This window comes from Clinocottus analis, unplaced genomic scaffold, assembly GCF_023055335.1.
Source record: "Clinocottus analis isolate CAN_PGR_092001 unplaced genomic scaffold, fCliAna1.0.p SCAF_5, whole genome shotgun sequence".
Classification (NCBI taxonomy): domain Eukaryota; kingdom Metazoa; phylum Chordata; class Actinopteri; order Perciformes; family Cottidae; genus Clinocottus; species Clinocottus analis.
This window is the reverse complement of record NW_027176207.1, coordinates 21317081-21340250: the sequence shown is the minus strand read 5'-3', so window position 1 is coordinate 21340250 and position 23170 is coordinate 21317081. Positions and strand designations below refer to the sequence as shown.

Genomic DNA, 23170 nt, shown 5'->3' with positions numbered 1-23170 from the left:
AAGCTGCATTCTCTCTCCTGACCACCAGGGGGCGACTCCTCTGGTTGTATAGAAGTCTATGCCTCAGGTGTTAAAGCTGCATTCTCTCTCCTGACCACCAGGGGGCGACTCCTCTGGTTGTATAGAAGTCTATGCTTCATGTGTTAAAGCTGCATTCTCTCTCCTGACCACCAGGGGGCGACTCCTCTGGTTGTATAGAAGTCTATGCTTCATGTGTTAAAGCTGCATTCTCTCTCGCTTTTGTGTGTTTTTTTACAATAAAGAGTAAAGGAAACACTGAACAATAAAGTCAGAAGAAAGAAATATTTGTTTTCAGTGTGCTTTTGAGCAAGACATGGAGGATACCTCAAATACTAAAGTGTCACTCGTTCTGTCTGTGTGCATCACATGTACCATGCGTACTGTGTGTGTCTGTGTGTGTGTGTGTGTGTGTGTGTGTGTGTGTTTCCAGACTGCCTGTTTGTGTGGTCTGATCAGTGTATCATTGTGTGTCCCCTCTCCCTCTCCCTCCTCCTGCCAGTCCCCCCAGAGGCCATCGGCTTCCTGTCGGCGGTGGGCGTCTTCATCGTGGCGCTGGCCGTCCTCTTCCTCTTCATCAACAAGAAGCTGTGTTTCTCGCGCGTCGGCGGCATGCCGTGTCTGGAGCATCGCCACACCCACCGGAAGAAAACACGCCAGGGAATCCGCCAGGGGCTTGGTGAGTGAATGAATAAAAAAATATATGGATATATTTAAATATTAATGTTTTCGAAACTTGTGGTGACAGAGAAGAGTGTTTATTTTTTAATATTTCCAATTTTCCTTTCAAGCTTCTTGCTTTACTACGTGTTCTCTCCATTTCTTCGTTTTTTAAAACATTATATAAGATAAATAATCGTAAGTCACATTGTTAAACACTAAACCTGTCATGTTGCTCATTAATATGACTATTATTATACAGTAAATAGTATATTCACCATCTAATGTATTGTAACGTCCACGGCAGGAAGACTCACAGACGTTAGTCTCGTTCACGTGTTGGTTTATTAGACCAAGGTTCACACTCAACTATTTGGTAATGGTGCTATTCGTTAACGCTAGCCCACTTAAGCGTTTTCCACACACTAACCCCAGAGCCAACCACAACACACGTACCAGCCCCGAAAAACCCGCCTCTCCCCCTGCTCCACCAATCACAGGCCACAACCCCACCAAACGGACGCTGCTTTCCTGTGATTGGCCGGAGAGAGAGAGATCCCTGTCCGAACATCCCCCCCCCAAACAGATACCTGTACAGGGTCGCTACAGTATTGTTTCTCTTATCTGCGTTTTCTCTAATGTTTCGTGGTCGATAGCGGAAATAAAAACTGTTTTATAGGAATGAGACCGGGTCAGTTTAGGTTAGCTAGTGAGGCTATGCGCTAGTAACTAGAGGAATGTGAACGGGTCAGTTTAGGTTAGCTAGTGAGGCTACGTGCTGGTAACTACAGGAATGGTACCGGGTCAGTTTAGGTTAGCTAGTGAGGCTATGCGCTAGTAACTAGAGGAATGTGAACGGGTCAGTTTAGGTTAGCTAGTGAGGCTACGTGCTGGTAACTACAGGAATGGTACCGGGTCAGTTTAGGTTAGCTAGTGAGGCTATGCGCTAGTAACTAGAGGAATGTGAACGGGTCAGTTTAGGTTAGCTAGTGAGGCTACGTGCTGGTAACTACAGGAATGGTACCGGGTCAGTTTAGGTTAGCTAGTGAGGCTATGTGCTGGTAACATAGGGGTAACGTAGCCGCGCCAACTTTCTGCCGCGAATGGTTGCGAAAAAGCGAATCAATGAAGTCAAGCGAGTAAAATCAGCCAAAAAAACATTGCAAATACTCACAAGTGTTTTGGTGTGAACACACCATAAGACGTCGGGGAAAAATATTCTAATTCAAGGTTAATTAAAGTGTCCGTTCTGGAGCTTGGAAATGAATGTACCTTTAACAAATGTACACATCCATCTCCTCGTCTCTCATAGAGACAGACGATAAGACTACTGAAGTGTTGCTCGTCAAGGTTCAACCTTTTTACACAACCTGAAACGTCTCAGAGAGTAAGTGATTACCGTTTGCATTGTGACTCCAATTAAACCCTTCAGTAACAAAAAGGGAACGTGGGTGAGTTTGTATTTGTGCAGCGGTTTCTGTGGGCGAGCGTGCACGTGTGTGTGTGTTTGTGTGTGTGTGTGCATGAGAGAAAGAGTTGAGTGAGTCAGCAGCAGCAGCTCGCGAGGAAAATGTTAAGATTATAAAAACCTTGAAAAAGAAAGAAGAGTACAGTCACGCAGTAAAACTATTTTCTTTCCTCCCACTTGTCAAACACTGAGAACACCCAGAGCACAGGCTATTCAAGTGAACATAAAGCCCTAATTCACTGTGTTAATAGTTTTTCTGTGTGACATTAAATAACACGCAACAAGCGCCTGTTTTGTTGCCAAATCTCGAACTCCAGTTCGGCTAAGCCCCGCCCCCCTCAAGCTGTCAGCGCTACGTTATCTGGAGCCCACACTGTCACAAACTGCACTTTTCTGAAGAAATGTCACCCAACTATTTGGGGGAAAAAAGCTCTTCAGCCTGTGTCAAACTGATTCAGTGAAAAGAGGTTAAAAAAGATAGAAGCGTAAGTGTAAAAGTGAACCGTCACATCACCTGGAGATCGAGACAGAAGACCAATCAATGACCTAACAATGTAATAATTCTCCTCCGACGCTGCCGGTATCAAGTTAAAACGAATCCGGTTTGAAGGAGCAGTACTTTCAGTTTATTTAATCTTCCCACAGTATGAAGACGGCTCGAGCTACAACGTTAGCTTAACCCCTCCTTTGACCTCCCAGTGTGACCCGAGTGAACCCGACAACCCTTAGCAGTTTGTGTTGTTAGCATCGGCAGCCGTCGCCATGTTGAGAGCCATTTAGAGGCAATTGAAATGCTCTGAATTAAGTATCTCGGACATTTTAATGCTACGCTCACACCGAAAGCTCTTTTTTGTGTGTGTCTTTTTTTTAAAATGTTTGTGGTCATAATCTTTTTTTTTTGTCTTTTTTTTGAGGAATTTTTTTTTTTTTGTCTTTTTTTTTTGGACCAAATTCTTTTTTGTGGCGGAATTTTAATTTTTTTTTTTTTTTTTTGCAGAATTAAAAAACACTTTTGTTTCTTTTAGAATTAGAGCAAAAATGTTAAAAAGGTGCCGCAGCCACCAGCAGCTTGTTGGAGTCCAGGTGACGGCCGTGAGTCAGACAGCAAACACGGCGCTTGTTGACTCTCACCTGCGGCAGGTGCAGTCTCTGGTATTTCCAGTTGGTTTCCTGAACAAACAGCACATCCTGTTGGGACTCACGCGGGCGAGTTGAGGGGGCTGTTCAGTTATGTCTTCGTCAAACTTTATGTAAAAATGTACTTCAAACACAATTTAAGTAGTTTCACTTGAACAGAGAAACTCAAGTATTGAAGTACTGCGTCGACGAGCCACTTCTACTATTTGTTTCCATTTCTACTTCCTTTCTACGAAGAGGTAAATATTGCACTTTTTATTTACGACAAATAACAGATATAATAGTTAAACATTTTGCTGAACAAGTACTTATAATCGTAATAAAAACAGAGTTTTAAGTTTTTTGCAGGACAAACGAAGGGAACATTTAAACAAGATACCGAAAAACTAGAGAAATAAAGGCAGTAAAAAGAAAAGTTAGAAGTGCTAATACTTTTACTTCAGTTATGGTTTCAATGCAGTACTTTTACTGTAGTAGTAGAGTATTTTCAGCGTGATATTACTACTTTTACTACAGTAAAGGATCTGAAAACTTCTATTTGAATCGGCGAACGTTGGATTACAAATTACTAATATTACTTACTTTGGATACTTAAATAAATGTACTTGTGAACGTGTATAATTATGTTTTTTTTCTTCAATTGGGATTAAGAAAATATTTATCCAAGCATGTGTGAGTGTGTTTCTTTGTTGACGCAGAATCATGTGCATCTGTGTGTGTGTGTGTGTGTGTGTGTGCGCTTGTGTGTGTGTGTGTGTCTTTAAGAATGTATGTGTGTCTTTGTTTAAGCAGAATCATGTGCATCTGTACATTTGTGCATGTGTGTGTGTGTGTGTGTGTGTGTGTGTGCATGTGATCACATTACTCCAGAGGACACAAAGTTAACAGGGCCGTCGGCTGCCAGTCGGTAACCATGGCGACCGGCTCAGGTATAGCTGCAGAGGGAGGGGGAGGGGCCTGTCGCCACGGCGTCACTCATTCAGCTGTTGCTATCCGATAACGGTCAAATTATGATGAGAGTGCAGACAGGTTTCATTTATTTCACCAGAGAGAGAGAGACCAGTGAACAGGAAGTGACCATATATGGACTGAGGGTGAGAGACGACATGTCAATCACCCTGTAGCCCCGCCCCTAAAGACTCTAACAGACCATAGTGTACTAAATGAACATCATGCTGTATAGAAGAAGAAGCTAGAGATTGAGACATAAACTCAAGTTTACAATGTTTACTGAGGGAATACATCAAGAGAGAAGTAGAGTCACTTATATAGACTTCTATACAACCAGAGGAGTCGCCCCCTGGTGGTCAGGAGAGAGAATGCAGCTTTAACACATGAAGCATAGACTTCTATACAACCAGAGGAGTCACCCCCTGGTGGTCAGGAGAGAGAATGCAGCTTTTACAGATGAAGCATAGACTTCTATACAACCAGGCAAACACAAGTTACGAACTCGTCTGACTTTAAACAAAGGTTTTAAAATGCTGTTTCAGGACCAAAAGAAGTTTGGTTTGGTTACTCTGCTTTTCTTCTCTCCTCTCCTTCCTTGTTTCCTCCTTTCCTCTCCTCTCTTTTCTTCCTTTCCTCCTCTCCTTTTCTTTGTCTTCTCTCTCCTAGCTTCTCCTCTTCCTCACCCCCTGTGTCTCCCTGTGTTTGTCTCCCTTCAGTGAGCAGCTTCGGCGAGGATGAGGATGAAGATGGCGGCAGCTCCTCTGACAGTGAAGACGAGGTCCTGAAGCAGTTTGAGATCTCGGTGTCGCGGTCGCAGAGTTTTCGTACGTCGGTGGCGGCGGCGAACGCCGGCGAGCCGCAGACGTCGCTCGGCCGACGCCACAAATTCAACCGCCTGTCGGACCAAGAGGAAGGAAGCACCGAGCCGTCGGACTGTGAAGGTCAGCACACGTAACCACATACTATAATTATATAGTATATTATTTTTATGATATTTTCTTCTTTATATATATTTATATATATATATATATACATATATATATATATATATATGTATATAAATATTTTTGTTATATTTAATTTATATATATAATTTATATATAAATATATATATATATATATATATATATTTATATATGTAATAATTTTTTTATTCATATACTTTTTTTAATGAACATATATATATTATTTTTTTCTTTATAAATATATAAAAAATAAAGTTTTCTTTTTTTATTATTCATTATCATCATCACCGTCATTTTCAGTCATTGAGTATTAAACATAGATTGCCAAAAGTTTAGGTAATGTTGTTCCTAAAATGTTCTTCCTAAAAAAAAAAAGATTAATGATAATCCGTCCGAGCATAATCTGGATTACCTTTTGAGCCGGAAGGAATCGCTCAGCGGTCTCGTCATCTGGAGGAGAAATGTTTATTCACACGCTGACCTGCAGCAACGTGAACGAATGAAGCAGAGAAATAAACATCAACCATTTAAAATACTTTTTCTTCAGATTAATATTTGAAGATAAAACCGTACCAATAGTTTCCTCCTCTCCTTTCTTTCCTTCACTCTCACCTCTCCTTTAGTCCTTGTTTCCTCCTTTCATTTCTAACACGTCACTGTTCACTTTTTGAGAGGTTTGATCGAGTCGCAGAAGCTAATCAACGAGCATCTCTTCAGAGTGAGGAGCTAACGTGCTAACTTGCTAACAAACAGCATCACGCTAATGATTGTCGCGTCTTTTGAAATGAGCAGCTGCTTGTTGGTGACATTGTTTGGTTGGGGTCGCTCCGTCTCAACTGGTATTCATATTCCGTCTTTTACACACACACACACACACACACACACAGACACACACACACACACACACGATGACTCACCTCAGCCTGTTCCCGTGGTCGACGCCCTGTGATGTAACAGTCAGGCCGACCTTAGCGACGGTGAATTGGAGGAAGCGGGTATTGATCGGTCTGAGGTACGGCCTGTTCCTCGAGGGTCTCGGGGGGGAAACGGATCGCTCGATATCGCCTCCGCTAACGCGCAACGCTCGCCTACTGAGCTGCACGTAGACTCAGACTCATCCTAGAATTTTTTTTGTTTTTGTGAGTTATAGTTGAAAGATGTTCATATTAATTTAAATGCTTTTTAGTTTTAGTTATTTATACATTTGAATTACCAAAAAAGTTGGGTTACAAGCCGCTCCTACCTTCAGTGGGTGTCCCCGCTATAGCAAGCTAGCTCTGCTGCTAGCTCCCCGCTAGCTGCTACTACTGCCCGTGTCCCCTGCTGGCCGAGTCGGGCGTCCAGCTGGGGCTACCCCCGCTACCTTCAGTGGTTAGCAAGGGAACTAGCGGAGAGTTAGCGGGGAACTAGCGGAGAGTTAGCGGGGATTTAGGAGTAGCTCTAGCTGGCTACAGCGGGGAGCTAGCGGTGACATCCACCGAAGCTAGGAGCGCCTTGTAACACGACTTTTACGGTACTTTCAAATGTGGAAACCTAAATAGTTTAATTAAACGTATTTAATATGAAAACATGTGACCCCCGCCGGAGGAGCCTCACGCTGACTTTCCTCCATCTTGCCTTCCTCCTGCAGACATGGCGGCTCAGAGCCAGCAGCAGCAGCGAGGGTTCACAGACCCGCTCTCCGCCGCCGTGCAGGAGAGCGACAGGGCGACGCCCGTCTCTCTGGACAAAACTGCCGCTCTCGGGCCGCCGGGCGCCCGGGACAGCCCCGCCCCGAGCACGAACCGGCAGGCCGCGGACGGCAGCGAGGAGATGGAGAAGGCCGCGGATTGCGACAAAAACGACGCCACGGACAGCTCCTCCACCTGGACCCCAGAGGTACTGCAGGCTCTCTGACACTGGATTTGTGCTTTAAGGGGAAAAAGTGCTTGAACCCATTTGAACTGTTCCATGAATTACACATATGATGTTTGTCAGTATGGAAGCTAATTTTCTCGTAGGATCGTTAAGTTTTGTGCGAAACCGAGCGGTTATCTCGGCTTGCTCGCCGGCCTCAAGTGGACATTTTAGGAACTGCAATTTTGGGTCGTCCAAAACCGCTTTGAACCTTTTTCCACAGATTCATGAGATGATATTGATGTAAAGCGACCTACGACAACCCATCCAGCTGCTTCCATTTCACCCAATTGCCAGACAATTTAGAGTTTTGTGGCGATTAAAAGGTCTGAATCGATGCTAATCTCATTGGCTACAACAAGCAGACGACTGTAAATTGTAATTGATGGGTGAAAATTTGAACTTTTTCCTTCAATTTCCACTTTAATCCAGTGAGGAGTGTGTTTATGTGGCACCACATCCAATACATCTGGATAACCACTAAGAAAGGGATTGAAAGGAGAGGCTTCCAGGGCCTTTAGGAGGTGATTTACAGTGATTTCACTTCTATTTTTATTCAACATATTACATCACGACACTGAGGCCTTCACAATCCTAAAGACACATCTTGAGAAAACCTCAATTTCTCCGCCCCAACAATAAATAAATTATTACGGGAGAAATTACTTATCGGGGTCAGTGTGCTGACCGCAGCCCTGCTGTTACCCATCATGCGTGGCAGAGGTATCATCCTCCTCATCATCGTCGTCATCATCCTCATCACTCAGCTGTGAGAGGATTATCACTCTGCCATGTTATCCTCTCAGGTTCATTTTGGAAGAAACAAACCAAACACGGCTCCCTGAGGCCTCAAGGTTTTGTATAAATACTGGATATATCCTACTAGCGTTGGCTAACACACAGAAGCTCATGAATAATAATCACTGTGTGTGTGTGTGCATAAATACGTGCATATTTTATGCATCTCAGTGTGTGTGTGTGTGTGTTGGTTCACGTAGGAGAGTGGGAATGTAGAATCTAACAACCTTTCAGTCACCAAATCACACTTTGAAATTGGGAGCAATCTGTGCAGCAAACACCTCCCACACACACACACACACACACACACACACGCACACACACGCGTAGAGTGACTCTAACATCTCGAAGCGCTTCAGAAATAGCGAGCAGGTTTTGGATCGGTGGAGCTGCAGAGAGCCGTGTCGTAGTTTATTTACACTGTTTACCAACAGCGCTAAAGCTAGCACTGCTAATAATGCTACCATCGCAACGAGAGCGCTACTTTAATTGCAAGTACTGCAAACATGAAGCAGCCAGTCAGTTAAACAACCCATTTATAAATTTTTATATATAACCTTTATGCTTAAACATGGTCAAATTAGATTGTTGCATGCTGGGTAGCCAACTGTGCCTACATTTCCAGGTTTTCAGGTACTAACATACTACAATTAATGATTTTTAATGCTTTATAAGACTTCCAGGACGTCCTTTCATCTATGACACTAATACATCTGTTTTGTTCCACCGTCTCAGCAAGAGCAGCCTCCCCAGGACGAGGCCTCGTCTCAGCCGGCGACCTCCTCCTCCCTCCGAGGCCCCATCTCCAAATGCGGCGACCTGGTCCTCTCCCTGGAGTACCGCGCCGAGGCGGAGAAGCTGCTGGTCTCGGTGATCTCGGCGCGGGACGTCCCGGACAAGGCCCGCAGCGGCATGGACTCCTGGCAGGTGCACATGGTCCTGCTGCCCGCCAAGAAGCAGCGGCACCGGACGCTGGTGCAGAAGGGCTCGCTGCCGCTCTTCAACGAGACGTTCCGCTTCTCGCGCCTGGAGCCGGCCGAGCTGCCCATGTCGGCCGTGCGCTTCCGGCTGTACGCGCTCGGGCCGTCCCGGATGTCCCGCGAGAGGATGATGGGCGAGAAGGTGCTGCGTCTGGGCGGGCTGGACCCGGACGGGGGCACGATGGAGGCCACGCTGGTCCTGGAGCCGCGCAGCAACCTCAAGGTGAGGTTTCATTTCGGGTTCAGCGCGCTGAATTCACCGGGAAGTTGTTTCTTATGATTTGTGTCTTTTTTACCCAAGCAAGTTTCTACTTTGTAAGTAAGTTATTTCCAAATCTTTGCTCTCTCTCTCTCTCTCGCTCCAAAAAAACGGTCTCAAAAAAACTTTTTTTTCTTAAAACTAAAATTTGCTAAAAAAAAAAAAATTCTCCCAAAAAAAAAGCTCTTCCCCCCAAAATAATTGCTCAAAAAGAAGTTACTCAAAAAAACAAAAAAAATGCAAAAAAAAAATAATAATAATAATTATCTCAAAACTGCTCTTTTTTTTTTTTTTTTTTTTTAAATTGAGATTTTTTTTTGAGTGTATTTCTTTTTAGAGCGTTTTTTTTTAGCAATTTTTTTTTTTAAAACACATTTTAGTTTTGAGAGCATTTTTTTGAGAGCGTTTAATTATTTTTTTGTAGAGCAATTTTTTAAATTGAGAGCAAAGATTTGGAGATAATCTACATACAAGCTATACATTTGCTTGGGTAAAACAGACACACATTTACCTTCATAGTTTCTCACTGGTTGTTCCAGAGCCTGGACTCCCAGCTGAGCCTGTCCGCCGTGTCCCAGAGCGACAGCGCCTCGTCCACTCAGTCTCTGACGCATGGCGGCGTCCCCGAGCTGCTGGTGGGCCTCACCTACAACGCCACCACGGGACGCATGTCCGTGGAGCTCATCAAGGGGAGCCACTTCAGGAACCTGGCCCTCAACAGACCGCCAGGTCTGTTACTTTATAACTTACATCATTACAACACACGTACGGGATCACTGGAGTCTGTGGATGAGGGTGGCGCTCACTTTAATGTTTAATGTTCTTCCTCCTCTTCCTCCCCTCCGGTCCAGACACCTACGGGCGTCTGACTCTGCTGAACTCGGTGGGTCAGGAGATCTCTCGCTGCAAGACGTCGGTGCGCCGCGGCCAGCCCAACCCGGTCTACAAGGAGACCTTCATCTTCCAGGTGGCGCTGTTCCAGCTGTCGGACGTCACGCTGCTGGTCTCCATCTACAACCGCCGCAGCATGAAGCGCAAGGAGATGGTGGGCTGGATCGCTCTGGGCCAGAACAGCAGCGGCGAGGAGGAGCAGCTCCACTGGCAGGACATGAAGGAGGCTCGAGGACAGCAGGTCTGCCGCTGGCACTTCCTGCTGGAGGCCTAACGGAGGCTTTCTGAGAGGAAAAGGGGGAGGAGTCGGAGGGAAGGATTTTGACCTGCGGACAGGAAGCTGCATGCGGCTCCGGAGGGCCGGTGGATTCGAGGACTTCTCGGAGCTCAACCGCTCGCATTAAAAACAAAAAGCTGGCTGTCAAACTCATCCGCTACTGGAGGCCTGAACCGAGTTTACAAGTTGTGAAGGAATGAGAGAAGGAAGTGTTTCTTTGCCACGTTAAAAACCTTGATGGATTCAAAGGCTTTTTTTTGTTGCAGAAGCTCCGTCGGCCTCCAAGAGGAGAACTCGTCCCGCGTTTAGAGCTTTTTGTTTGGTCGAAGCAGCTCTAGACGAGGAAGCTGCAGTTTAGTTTTTCTAGTGAAATGCCGTGTTAGAAAGTGCACACAAATTACAGGCGTGCGTGTGTGTGTGTGTGTGTGTGTGTGACTTGTTATTTTCTAAATCTTGCTGTTCTTTTACCGGCTCACAAATCGAAGGAGATTTCTGAATGAATGCGAACAGGAAACGTTGCGGTCACGTCCTCTTTGGAAAAGCAACAAAACAAGATTTTATACGACGATGTGAGCAACAATCAAACGGTAATAATCAATGAGCTGCGTTCACGTGCATTCGCCGTGTGTTTCATTCATTGCAACGCATTAAATCACTGACACATCCTCACCTTCAGGCTTCAGTTTGTAGTTTTAGTAATTCATCCATCAATCATTTTTCAATCGATGTCACTTCTAAATCTAAAAAAAAAGAGTTGAAAAAAAATAATCTGAAGAAATAATCAGCAATGTTTACTATTTTGAATTACAAATGGCACAAACTTGAAGTTTCCATTATTTAAAGGAACAGTGTTTAGGATTTAGTGACATTTATTGGCAGGAATTTAATTTCATCACGATGTTTTCATTAATGTAAAATCACCTGAAACTAAGAAAAGTTGTGTTTCGTGAGCTTAAAATGAGGCCCTCTCATCTGCATAGGGAGCAGGTCTTCTTCACAGAGTCCTCCATGTTTCTACAGGAGCCCTGAGGGGACAAACCAAACACTGTCTCTCATGACGTTACCTGAAGGCCACCGTAGTTTCTCCAACGCTCTGGAGTATTCAGTTGGTTGCATCGGTACATCGTTCTTCTTTAATTTAAACGTGAACCTGAAACACAGATGACTTTTCCTCCAAACAGCTGCGTAAACGTACAAAATACAGAAAAAAGCCGAGAGTCACGATTAAATGTGTCTCCACAAAGTAAGAGAGAGCATGCAAATTGTATTTAAAGTTTAAAAACTGAGCGTGAAGGGCATAAATCGAGGAAATATAAATAGTAAATGCGAGTCGATTAAAATAAAATACGAACTAAGTGCAACGGAAAAAGACTTAAGGGGCTTGAAAATAAACTGTAATGTCCCTCTCATTGATTCATAAAACAAACAGCGAGGTCATATTTCCAACATGTTTTCTACTTTCTGAAGCTTTCGCCTGGAGCTCTTTGGATGACATCATCTCGTCCTCTTCTTCTGCAATCTTTGAAATGGCGCGCGACGTTTAATCTGCTTCTCTCCATGAAGTCATCCTCTCATCTCAGAAGTGGTCGTGCAATAATTAGCAATTTTCTTTCAAGCGATTTTCTTTTCAAATTTTGTAAACCTTCGCCCTGAAAAACCCTGAAACAAACACGAGAGCAGGAGTGAAGATGTTTTTTTCTCTCTTTCAAGTGGAGCAGGAAGACGTCTCATTCATATTCAGCGGCGTCTCATTCATATTCTTCCCCCCTCCTCCCGACTCGTGCGCCGCTGCTACTACAAGCAGGAAGCGAGCGGCAGCTGGAGGCTCTCTAACCGCCGGCCTCCTCCCCTGCCGCCGCCGAGCGGCTCCGTCTCGCTCGCGGCGGCCCGAGAGCTCGTCTGCACGGCCTCGTCGACGCTGAGCTGAAAAGAGGCTTTAAATATCTCGCTGCAGCTGTTAATAACAACGTGCGATGAATTACCCTGGAAGTGTGTTGTTTTTTATTCACACACATACATACACACACACACACACACACACACTCGCTCTCTGGTAATTGGTAGTTTTCTGCTGTAGCGTCGTACAGTGTGATGACGGCATCGCTGCTGATAACGCTCATCCTCATTGAAGCAGCAGTCGAGTCCGGGGGGAGATTATATTTGTTTGTGTAGATACTGTAGCTCCAAACCCCTCTGGGGTTGTGTGTGTGTGTGGGGGGGAGGTTGTGGGGTTCACACACACACCGAGAGCTGGTTTGTTGTCTTGTTTTCTTCAGGAAGGTGACAACAAAGCTCCCTTTTAGAAAAAGATGCACTGCAGCTCGCTTTAAAGAAGAAGAAAACTGCAGGAAAATAGAAGATTTGAGGCGTTTAGGAGACGACTTGCTCGAGTGGATTTAAAGGGTCAGTTCACCCAAATCACAAAAGAAACCTCCCGTCACACACACATGCAGGCATTGAGCCAATCCTGAGATTTGTGGAAAGAGGAGGAAGCGTACAAACGACCACACACACACACACACACACACACACATACACACGTCTGTAAAGTCAGACGGTTTCTGGAGGTTCAAATGTGAAGATGGTGAGAAAACATCTGCGGATAAACCGTAAATCTGATTAAAAGCACGACTCTAAACGGCTTGTTTTCACATGCAAACCCACCAGCTTCATCATCATCATCAGTACCCATTTCATTTAGTTTACATTCAACAACAAACTTTTCCTTCCATAAACTCTGGCTGAGGTGTTTGTGAAGCGGGTGTTTGAGGAACAACGTGTCATGAACATGAACACAACGATGTGTTTGTTGCATTCAGGGAGGCGACGACGGGAAACAAAGATCTTTTAAAGAAGAGCGGAGGAGCACAAATCAATGGACACCTGTTTAACGCGGGAAGTGAGCCGTAAAATGGAGGCTGTCTTGTGTTTGAACTGCAGATATATAATGACGAAGACTACTTCAGGTATAGATGAAGCATCGGGGAGGAAGAATAGGAGTGCTGGATTATTTTTCTTTACTTAATTTAAGCTGTTGTTGTTTATAAACACTCTTCAAAGACCAGAATAACTGGGAAGTTTGAGTTAAACCAAAAAAAACTGAAGTTAGCTTTAATTAGCTTTTGTTTCGTTAGCTTGTTCAGAGTTTCTTTTAGTTTTTAGTATATATATATATATATATATATATATATATATATATATATTATGTATATATTATTATTATTATATTATCTCTCCCCCTTCATTTGCTGTTGCTAGCATCACTAGGTCACTACTGTAGGTATTGAGCTAGTTAGCGGGCCTGCTAATGTTAGCATGTTGCATTAATCCCTGACTGTTGCAGTCTTGTGTGTTTTTGTTTTGGAAAGCAGATAAAGTAATCACCATTGAATCCCAAAAGCTAGTCAGACCTAAGCCGCTGAAATATAATTGAACAATAACTGTTTGGTTAAAAAGGGTTAAGCTAACGGTCAGTTGTTTAATCTGCAATTCAAACTGATCATTTAGCTAGCTAGCGAGCAGATAACCTTTTTTTTTGTCTTTGCCTTCCATGGCTTAAAAATAACTTACTCCAGGGAAGTTGTGTTGTGTTTATTGAACGTGTCTTTTCATTTATTGTGTCATGCAAATACATTTTAATATTTGTTTAGTGAAATAGCCAAAGCACAGACATTTCATATTGTAGCACAACAAACTGTGCTAACATGTTTTTTCTTCTCCAAAGTACAACATATTACAAAACAGTATTCCAGTTATTAGTAGTATTTATTGCTGATAACTCACCTAAACGCTGGTTTAAATCAACTACTATTACATTTTGATGTCAGCACTCCTATTCTACAGGCTTCAGACATGCGAGTGTGAATAGTGACATGAGTTTACTGCACAGACCGATGTATTTGATGCATGTCGAGTTGTTGTACAGAATCTATAATATCTATTATATATTTTATAAAATAGTAAATGTTGAATGTTCTTGATAGTATTTCTATTTGTATTCACACGTCTGCATGCTCCGGTTTGAGGTCCCAGGTTGTATTTTACAGAAGTGAGACAACCAGCTTGTGCTGCAGATGTGATGCTGTCGTAATACTCTGATGATGAAGTGCCTGTAACATTTTTGAGATGAAACATATCCACCATGATAAAAAAAACTAAACAAAAAAAAAACAGATGATCCAAATTTGCATGAAGCCTTCTTGTTGTTTCCCTGTGAATGCTGCTGTAGGACTGCATGCATGGGAGGTGGCTGCAGGCCCGGAGGCCCAACACCTGGACCAGGACTGAGGTCCAAGTCCAAGTCAGACCAGATTCAGGCCGGTTCAAAGCAAAGTCAAGCAAACAAAACATCTTAAACTTGTTGAAAGTCATTTTTTCTTTTGACAAATTATCAAATAATGTGTTTTTTACAAATATAACACAGTCAGTTTAGTCAAATATCCCAAATATCTCAATGTTTAAAGGAATAGTTTTTGTCACGGGGGCTTAGCTTAGCTTAGCATAAAGGCTGGAAGCAGGGGGAGACAGCTAGCCTGGCTCTGTCTATGATTCAAACCCCTCTAAAGTTCACTAAATAACACGTTCATCTGGTTTGTTTTATAAACATTTGCTAGAAGTAACTCCTCGTAAAACGCACACACACAAACTGTCATCTTAACATTCCTGTTTTTGTGCAGATTTTTTATTTTTTTCAAACCGACGTGTTAATAATTAGTGAAGGCGGTCTCGAGGCGTGAGAAGCGGTGGGCTAGCTGTTACCCCCTGCTGCCAGTGTTTATGCTAAGCTACGCTAATCACCTTCTGGTTCACGTGAGAATATTATGTTAGATCTAGTCTAGTCTGATCTGGTGTAATTTAGTCTAGTCTGATTCGGTGTAATCTAGTCTAGTCTGGTCTGGTCTATACTCTGGTTGAGTCAATAGTCTGGTCTGGTCTATATTCTGGTCTGATCTATAGTCTTGTCTATTGTATGGTCTAGTCTATAGTCTGGTCTGGTCTATAGTCTGGTCTAGTCTATAGTCTGGCCTAGTACATAGTCTGGTCTAGTCTATAGTCTGGTCTAGTACATAGTCTGGTCAATAGTCTGGTCTAGTCTATAGTCTGGTCTGGGTCTTGGTCTGGTCTATAGTCTGGTCTATAATCTGGTCTGGGTCTTGGTCTGGTCTATAGTCTGGTCTGGGTCTTGGTCTAGTCTATAGTCTGGTCTATAGTCTGGTCTGGGTCTTGGTCTGATCTATAGTCTGGTCTATAGTCTGGTCTGGGTCTTGGTCTGGTCTATAGTCTGGTCTGGGTCTTGGTCTGGTCTATAGTCTGGTCTATATTCTGGTCTGGGTCTTGGTCTGATCTATAGTCTGGTCTATAGTCTGGTCTGGGTCTTGGTCTGGTCTATAGTCTGGTCTGGGTCTTGGTCTGATCTATAGTCTGGTCTATAGTCTGGTCTGGGTCTTGGTCTGGTCTATAGTCTGGTCTGGGTCTTGGTCTGGTCTATAGTCTGGGTCGTGCATGCTGAACTGCCGCGGCACCCAGAAAGCACTTTTTTGTACCAAGTTGTGTCGTTGCCAATAAAAGGAGAACCCGCTGAGGGAACGTCTGCCGCCATCTGTTTCCTTGAGTCTCCGTGCTGCTCAGAGGTCTCAGTTCTGAGAACGAGGCTTTTCTAACCAGTTAACAACAAAAACACTCCTCATCCCGCTGTGATTGGTAGTAGAGATTTCCAGTTTCACTCAGGGAAATCACACAGAGTGGATTACAGATTAGGATTTTTTTTTGTGTGTGTTTGGGAAAGTTTAATCTTTGGCAGCAGATGCTTTGGATTTTAGATTTAACAACAAACATGCATCGTATTTACGCTGCTGGTGATTAGCTGTTTAATATAATAGTGTTCAGTTCACCTCTTTCTCTAAAGCACTAAAGCAATATGACATGACACCAGAACCTGTTTTATCTTCCTAATGTGTCATTAAATCACTATATAATCTACAATTTATGTTTCTAATTGACTGTACAAGGACACTCAATAGCCAAGGAAAAGTCACATCTATCCTATATATATATTGAGATATATATATTATATATATTTTGAGATATATATATATATATATATATATATATATATATATATATTATATATATATATATTACACTTTGAGATGTATGTATATATATATATGTATATATATATATATATATATATGTATATATATATATATATATATATATATATATGTATATATATATATATATATATGAAAGTGCTAGTAAAAAATAAATAAATAAACTATACAATTATTTTAATCTTTACAAGAAATAGTGATTTTTTTTAAATATGTATTTCTATTAATCATTCACAGAATTGTGAAAAGTAAACAGGCGAACACAAAAACATGAAGCTAAATTAACGTCAAAATACATAGAAAACAAACAACTGTATTGGTGTACAGTGCTGTATTTGTGTATTTGTGTGTACAAACACAACTTTGTGGCTCGTGTCAAAACAACAGATTTCCCTTCTGTGTGGATCTCAACACGCACGCACACACACACACACACACACACACACACACACACACACACACACACACACACACACACACACACACGCACACACACGTTGCTGGATGCGGGGAAGACGGCGCGTCATCAGCGCGCTCCCAGTCGCCCAGCAACAGGAAACATCGCCTCCGCGAGGACCAATGGGCGCGCGCCGGGAGCGCGGCGCGTTGTCTCGTGTCGCCGGGAACGAGATATTTTAGGAGGCTCGAGAGCAGCGAGCGTCTCACCCCGGAGGAGCTGGAGCTGCCTGCCCGCCTGTCTGTCTCTCTGCCTGTCTCTCTCTCTCTCTCTCTCTCTCTCTCTCTCTCTCTCTCTCTCTCTCTCTCTCTCTCTCTCTCTCTCTCTCTCTCTCTCTCTCTCTCTCCGCCTCGAGCCCCCGGGAGCCTCTGACTTTCATGCCGCGCGGCAGCGTCGCTGAGTCGGTGTGAGGACGCTGATGCGGCGCCGAGGAGCTCCAGGTGGGAACGTATGAGCTGCTGCTGCTGGACGGACGGTTCTACAGGTAGGATGCTTTCACGTGTGTGTGTGTGTGTGTGTGTGTGTGTGTGTGTGTGTGTGTGTGTGTGTGTGTGTGTGTGTGTGTGTGTGTGTGTGTGTTTAAAGGCGGTGGGTTCGCGTTCAAAAAAGCAGCTGTGCACCTTTTTAAGAAATAAATTCAACATTTATAACACACATTAAAAAAGGAGGATCAAATGAAATTATGAGATAAAATACAATGCATCTGATATTTATTTTAACTTAAAACACAGTTTTTTGTCTAGTTAAACTCCAAATCAGATTATCTTATATGGGTGTATCTGAAATGATCCTCATGATCCTAAAAAATAGAATATATAATAATATAATTCATTTTATAAGCACTGTGTCACCAGAAAAGTTGATATTTGGTGTAAAAGTCTTGAATCAAAGTCCTGATAGTTTATGCACATTTTACACCAAACCTCATGAAGATAAATGTGGTTTTAAGGGAGGAAACATCTTCCTGCACACACACACACACACACACACACACACACACACACACACACACACTTCTGCTTTTGGTGTAAAACATTTGCTGTAAAAAAAAGAGAAAAAGTGTTGCATCCACATGCACACACACACTTCCCACGCAGCCTCTCTCTCTCTCTCTCTCTCTCTCTCTCTCTCTCTCTCTCTCTCTCTCTCTCTCTCTCTCTCTCTCTCTCTCTCTCTCTCTGTCCCTCTCCCTCCCTCCCTCTCTCTCTCCATCATCATGCATCATTCTCTCACAGATTAAATATTCGGCTGCAGTCGGTTGTTAAAGACACTGTGAGTCACTGCAGCAGTTACAGGGGAGCCGGCGTGAATGTTTTCAACGATAAAGCTTCCCACTCCGTGTTCATGATTGATTTGTGGCATTTAGAATAACACACACACACACGCACACACACACGCACACACACACGCACACACACACACACACACACAGACACACACACACACGTCGCCCTCTTATCTCTCCTCCTCCTCTTTCTTGAATTTAAATGAGCTTCCAAGGACAGCAGATTTTCTCAAAAGACAGCTCTATAAATATTGTGTGTGTGTATATAATAAACATTAAAGGGGCGAATCAGGACATCACCCAGTCGGTGAGTCATTTCAATGTGGAAATATGTCAAAATGTTCATTTATACATCACTTTTCATGTACGAATACATGTTATTTTGTTTCCTTTTCATTCTTTTTTAACACAATGTTATATTTTTCACACCTTTATTTTCATCTTCTGTCATTTTATTGACATTTATTTCACTGATTTGTATTTTTATTTGAGTTAATCTTCTATGTTTAGTTGTTTCCTGGCTGTGTTACCTGCTGGCAGGTGTGTAAAGGTGATGAAGAGATGTTCCTTTACAGGCGTGTAAACTCAGATTTAGACTTCACACCAAAACATTCGTCAGTATTTCTGCCAGAAGTTCATTTTTTTGTTGTTAGGTTGTTATTCTGACAGATTACACTCATGTAGCTGCAGCATTCATGTGATGTTGTGGTCCTGTCTCCTCCTCCTCTTCTTCCTCCTCCTCCTCCTGCAGGAGTCTGAGGGCGATGTGGAGGCTCAGGTCAGCTCAGACGCAGTGATTCAGCGAGCGGAGCGCCGGCTGTGGAGCGCCAGCGGCAGGTAATCTCACATCTGAAGTCACTTTCTGTAACTTTTAAACCTGCAGACATTAAACCATTAATACCTTTGGCCACTAGGGGCAGTGCAACCAGCGGGGTTCGACAACGCAACTTGCATTAATATGGATTACAGCATCTTTTAGAGGCAATGCAGGAACATCTGCAGACATTTTAATGGTAAATGTTCAAAATGCTGTTGCAATCCTAACTTATCAGTGGAAGACTATACGACATTTTTCACATTTAACACTTTATTTTCTTGGTTTAATTGCTCAGAATACTGCATTTACGACTGGATGACTGAATAGAAATGCATAAGGAATTGTTTGTAATGTTCTAAACTGCTGTTACAAAGGTTTTAAAAGTTTTATAACAGAAGATATTTCATTTTTTAAAACATTTTGTTGTTTCCCTGCAGCCGCTTTTAGTATTAGCTTCTATCTAAATGACTTAATGTAAATGTTAAATGCTCATTAGGTCTCAGTTGATTGAAAGTGAAATGGATTTTAAATATAATACATACAAAAATGTTGAATCTTTGAATTTAGTAGAACTTAAGTCAACTTTAAACAGTAATGCAACAGTGTGCCGGGTGAGAAAAACATCATTTCCCAGCATTCCCTGTGTCAGATCTGTCGTCTGACCTCTCGTTGCGTTGTTCCCTCCGGTAGCATCTTCCTCGTGAGCGAGACCAAACCATTCAACAACGTCGAAAGTTGCTTACTTCAAGAGGAAATATGCGGAGGAGGAGGATTTACACGGAGGCCTACGTGGATATCTTCAAAAAGTAAGAACCTCTTTTCTCTCTTTTCATAGAAGCCGTGAGAGAGGTATTCACATATTTCTGTGTGGACATGTTGTTCTTCATTCTTGACCTTCATCTCCTCCTCCTGCAGTTTCTCCTCTCATTCAAGTCGCTCGTTGTCCTTCAGCTTTCAATGGCTGCATTCAAAAGAGGCGATAGCGCTGCGATGCGCTTCTACGCAGACGAAACCTTCATGTTCAGGACAGAATTCACTTCACATTGAAATACAGATATGAAGCCATTAGATTGTTTTCTGAACAAGTGTGGGTCTGCAATGGCTTTTCTCTCCTCATTTGATTTAGTTCCACTAAAAAAAGAAACAAGAAAGCTATAAAATAAATATAAGTTAAACATGTTCTCAGTCTCTTTTCTTTTGTAAAATCGACATCTTTAGTTAACGTTAATGTTTTATTTACTTTACTTAGTTTGTCATTGATTTGTCTGATCAAAATTTTAATTACATTTTTTTAAATAATTATAAAAACATAACATATAAAAAAGATAATTAAATAAATTAAAAAGGAAAAATAAGAAAAATTGTATTATTATTAATAAAGCAATATATTAAAATAGAAATAAAAAAATATAAATACAAAAATTAATACTAATAAATATTAAACATAAATACATGGATACAAAAGATACAGATAATACAAAAAATAAATAAATTAATACAGGTAGCTAATTCTTGACAATTTCAGGACAGTTTATACAAAACGTCAGAAGGCAAAAGTTTATATTCTTAGCTACATGCCGTGTTTACGATTGTGTGTGTGTGTGTTGTGTGTGTGTGTGTGTGTGTGTGTGTATGTGTATTCCCATGTCTCTTGTATAGATGAACATAATTAACAACCTTAAAAAATGGTTATCTTGATCAAATTTGCTGCACCAAAAGTGCATTATCGTTGTTTTTCTGATTATCTGTGTTTACAAGAACACAGAAATGACTCACTTCAACATGTTAGCTGCTGAGACTTTAATGTGCAGGAGTGAGTCTCAGCTGCTGCTGGTAAACATAGCCTGAAGTAACGCTGCTCCTCCTCCTTGTCGCCTGCAGCACCTGATCCTGCAGGAGGACCGCAGCTGCATCCTGAAGCTGTCCCTGGAGAAGCTCAGGTTCCTGGAGGACCCCGAGGCCTACCTGCGGCGCTCCGTCCTCATCAACAACCTGCTGAGGAAGATCCACCATGAGGAGGAGGAGCTGGAGGCCGACGAGGAGGAGGAAGAGGAGGAGGAAGAAGATGAAGTAGAAGAAGAGGAAGAGGAGGAAGAAGAAGAAGAAGAAGAGGAAGAAGAGGAGGAGGAGGTTGCGGGAGGCCAGAGGAGGCTGCTGTACCCGGACAGGAAGAGGGTGAAGGTGCTGGTGATGGACTGCTGCTCTCCGGCGTGCGGCCTGGAGGAGCTGCAGCACTACCGGCTGGTGCCCTGCTACCCGTACGGCCGGGGGTCCTGCCCGCCGGACCCCCGGGTCCTCCTGTACAACCTGGACGACAACGGCTGACGGGACCCCCCCCCTGCACCCTCACGTGGACCCAAAAAAGATGGGAAATGCAACGCGTGGTGGTCACAGTGGACGCTACAGCAGCCTTTGAGGGACTTGTTGGGTTTTCAGGGTGTCGCCTTCTCTCGTCTCCTTGCCAGGAACCGGACCCTGATTCTTCTTCTGCTTCGGGGTCAGCAGGGTCTCTGATGTCAAACTGTCGCAGCCTCGCTGCCGTTTTACTTTTTGGTTTTTGCAGAGCGCGGGAGACTTGGAGCAGGCTGTCGGTGTCGTGTTGTTGGGTTTTTATTTCGTATTGTTATCGTTGCTCATGTGAGCCGTGAGCGTATTCAGGGATTTACAAGACGGCAGGCTACTTTTTCGATGCACCTCGGCTTGCTGATGTGCTTCTTGTTATCTTTTTGATGCTACCGTGTGATTTATGAAATATCCTGTGCAACATTCCCTGACTGTGTGAATCCTGATCTCTGAGGTGCGTTCACTGCCTGCGGGAAGGACCGGTGCTTTCTCTGTTTGATGTCCTGTGTTTTTTGCATCACTTTGCTGCCCTCTGCTGGTGGGATTATTCATCTCAAAAGCCATTTTTAGTGGCTGATATTTTCATATTTCAATTGTTTGATAAGAAAGTCCCCCAATTTAGCATTTATAAACGTTTCATGAATGCGTTATAACGCACCATAATGCAGGTAGAAGTGTGTATTTGTGTATTCCTGCTGCAGGCATGAACATAATGAAGTACAATGAGGTGAAATAAAGATGTAATAGTATAACATATGTCTTCATCTGAGAAGCTATAGTTGTATAACACATAATGGGCATTACTACATACCTAAAAAAAATACCTTTTGTCTGCATACAACTACATTATGGTGTGTTATGAACAATGTATTACATCTTTTTATACTGCTTATGATACTAAACAGTTGAGCTTTAGTAAACTAATGTTTTACCGAAAGGGATAAAACTCTTTCATGACTTTTCCCTTTTTTTAGTTACAAAGTGAAAGAAGTCATTTAGTGGTTTTAAAAAAGGAACATTTTATTTTCCACGACCAAACTTTCTGATTGAACTTTCCCATTGTGTTTGAAAGCTACATTTCAGGGAACGTCTTTAAATTGATATTATATTCCTTATTTTCTAAATATCAATTTGGGTTGTAACAGCAGCTGGAATGTTTTCACATCGAATTGTCAAAAAAAACAAAACGTTTTTTTTATTATTTAATGTGGCACAAAGTGTGCTTTATGACCACGTGATGAATGATTCATCCTTCTGAGTCACTTCATCTTAATAACAATCACTACGATGGAAAACAACTATAACAAAACACGCAGGCAACTATTAAAAGAGAAGCTTGATATTTTAAAACAAAAAATTATATTTTGATGAAAATGCATATTCCGTATTTAAGATAAACTATTTTGAAAAAGGGCCAGTAAACTTTTTTTTCAGGTGATTGATTGTCAAATAAAGTATGTGAGGTGACAATGTGTTGATGTGTTTGATGCATATTTGTGTTGCAAGTAGACCCATCCAGCCACTAAGCGCAGTCACATTGCGTCGTGACGTCACGTCTGTCGTACGTGCGCGCCGGAACTACTGTTGCTTTCAAGTGCTCATAGAAACCTCAGACTTTAGAGGCATGCGTAATTATCCAGATATAAATACTTTTTTTAAACACAATCCTCACAGGGAATGACATAATATCCTTGATTTGTCACAGAAGTTTCCTCCTTCTTTATTGTAAGATATCATCAATGTAATATGTTTATTTATATTTATATTTACTGGTTTTCTTGAATCTTTGCAGTCAAAAGTTTATGATAAAAACAGAAATGAAAAGGCCCTCAAACAAAGCCTAGATATATTTAAA

The 23170-nt window shown here is 42.5% G+C and overlaps 1 protein-coding gene and 1 long non-coding RNA gene across 4 annotated transcripts in view; both read left to right on the top strand.

Annotated features, from left to right (window-relative positions):
• syt16 (synaptotagmin XVI) overlaps window positions 1-15894 on the top strand; it is a 25448-nt gene extending 9554 nt beyond the window's left edge. Inside the window, exons 2-7 of one of the 2 annotated variants that reach the window (XM_068600983.1) lie at window positions 521-697; window positions 4951-5175; window positions 6830-7077; window positions 8629-9096; window positions 9672-9861; window positions 9984-15894. In XM_068600983.1, the coding sequence (XP_068457084.1) occupies window positions 521-697; window positions 4951-5175; window positions 6830-7077; window positions 8629-9096; window positions 9672-9861; window positions 9984-10297 (1622 nt within the window). In that variant the 3' untranslated portion in view covers window positions 10298-15894. Of the gene's footprint in view, window positions 1-451; window positions 698-4950; window positions 5176-6829; window positions 7078-8628; window positions 9097-9671; window positions 9862-9983 lie in introns of both variants that reach the window. The other variant, XM_068600981.1, reaches the window with a different exon arrangement.
• Window positions 15895-16989: 1095 nt separating this feature from the next.
• Window positions 16990-22787, top strand: LOC137802137 (uncharacterized). Of its 2 annotated transcripts, none has more exons than XR_011079951.1 (4): window positions 16990-17354; window positions 18907-18992; window positions 19663-19778; window positions 20854-22787. It is a non-coding gene; the product is annotated as an uncharacterized lncRNA (long non-coding RNA). The 2 variants fall into 2 exon arrangements; XR_011079952.1 differs by lacking the exon at window positions 20854-22787 and adding an exon at window positions 19888-20152.
• Window positions 22788-23170: the final 383 nt, after the last annotated feature.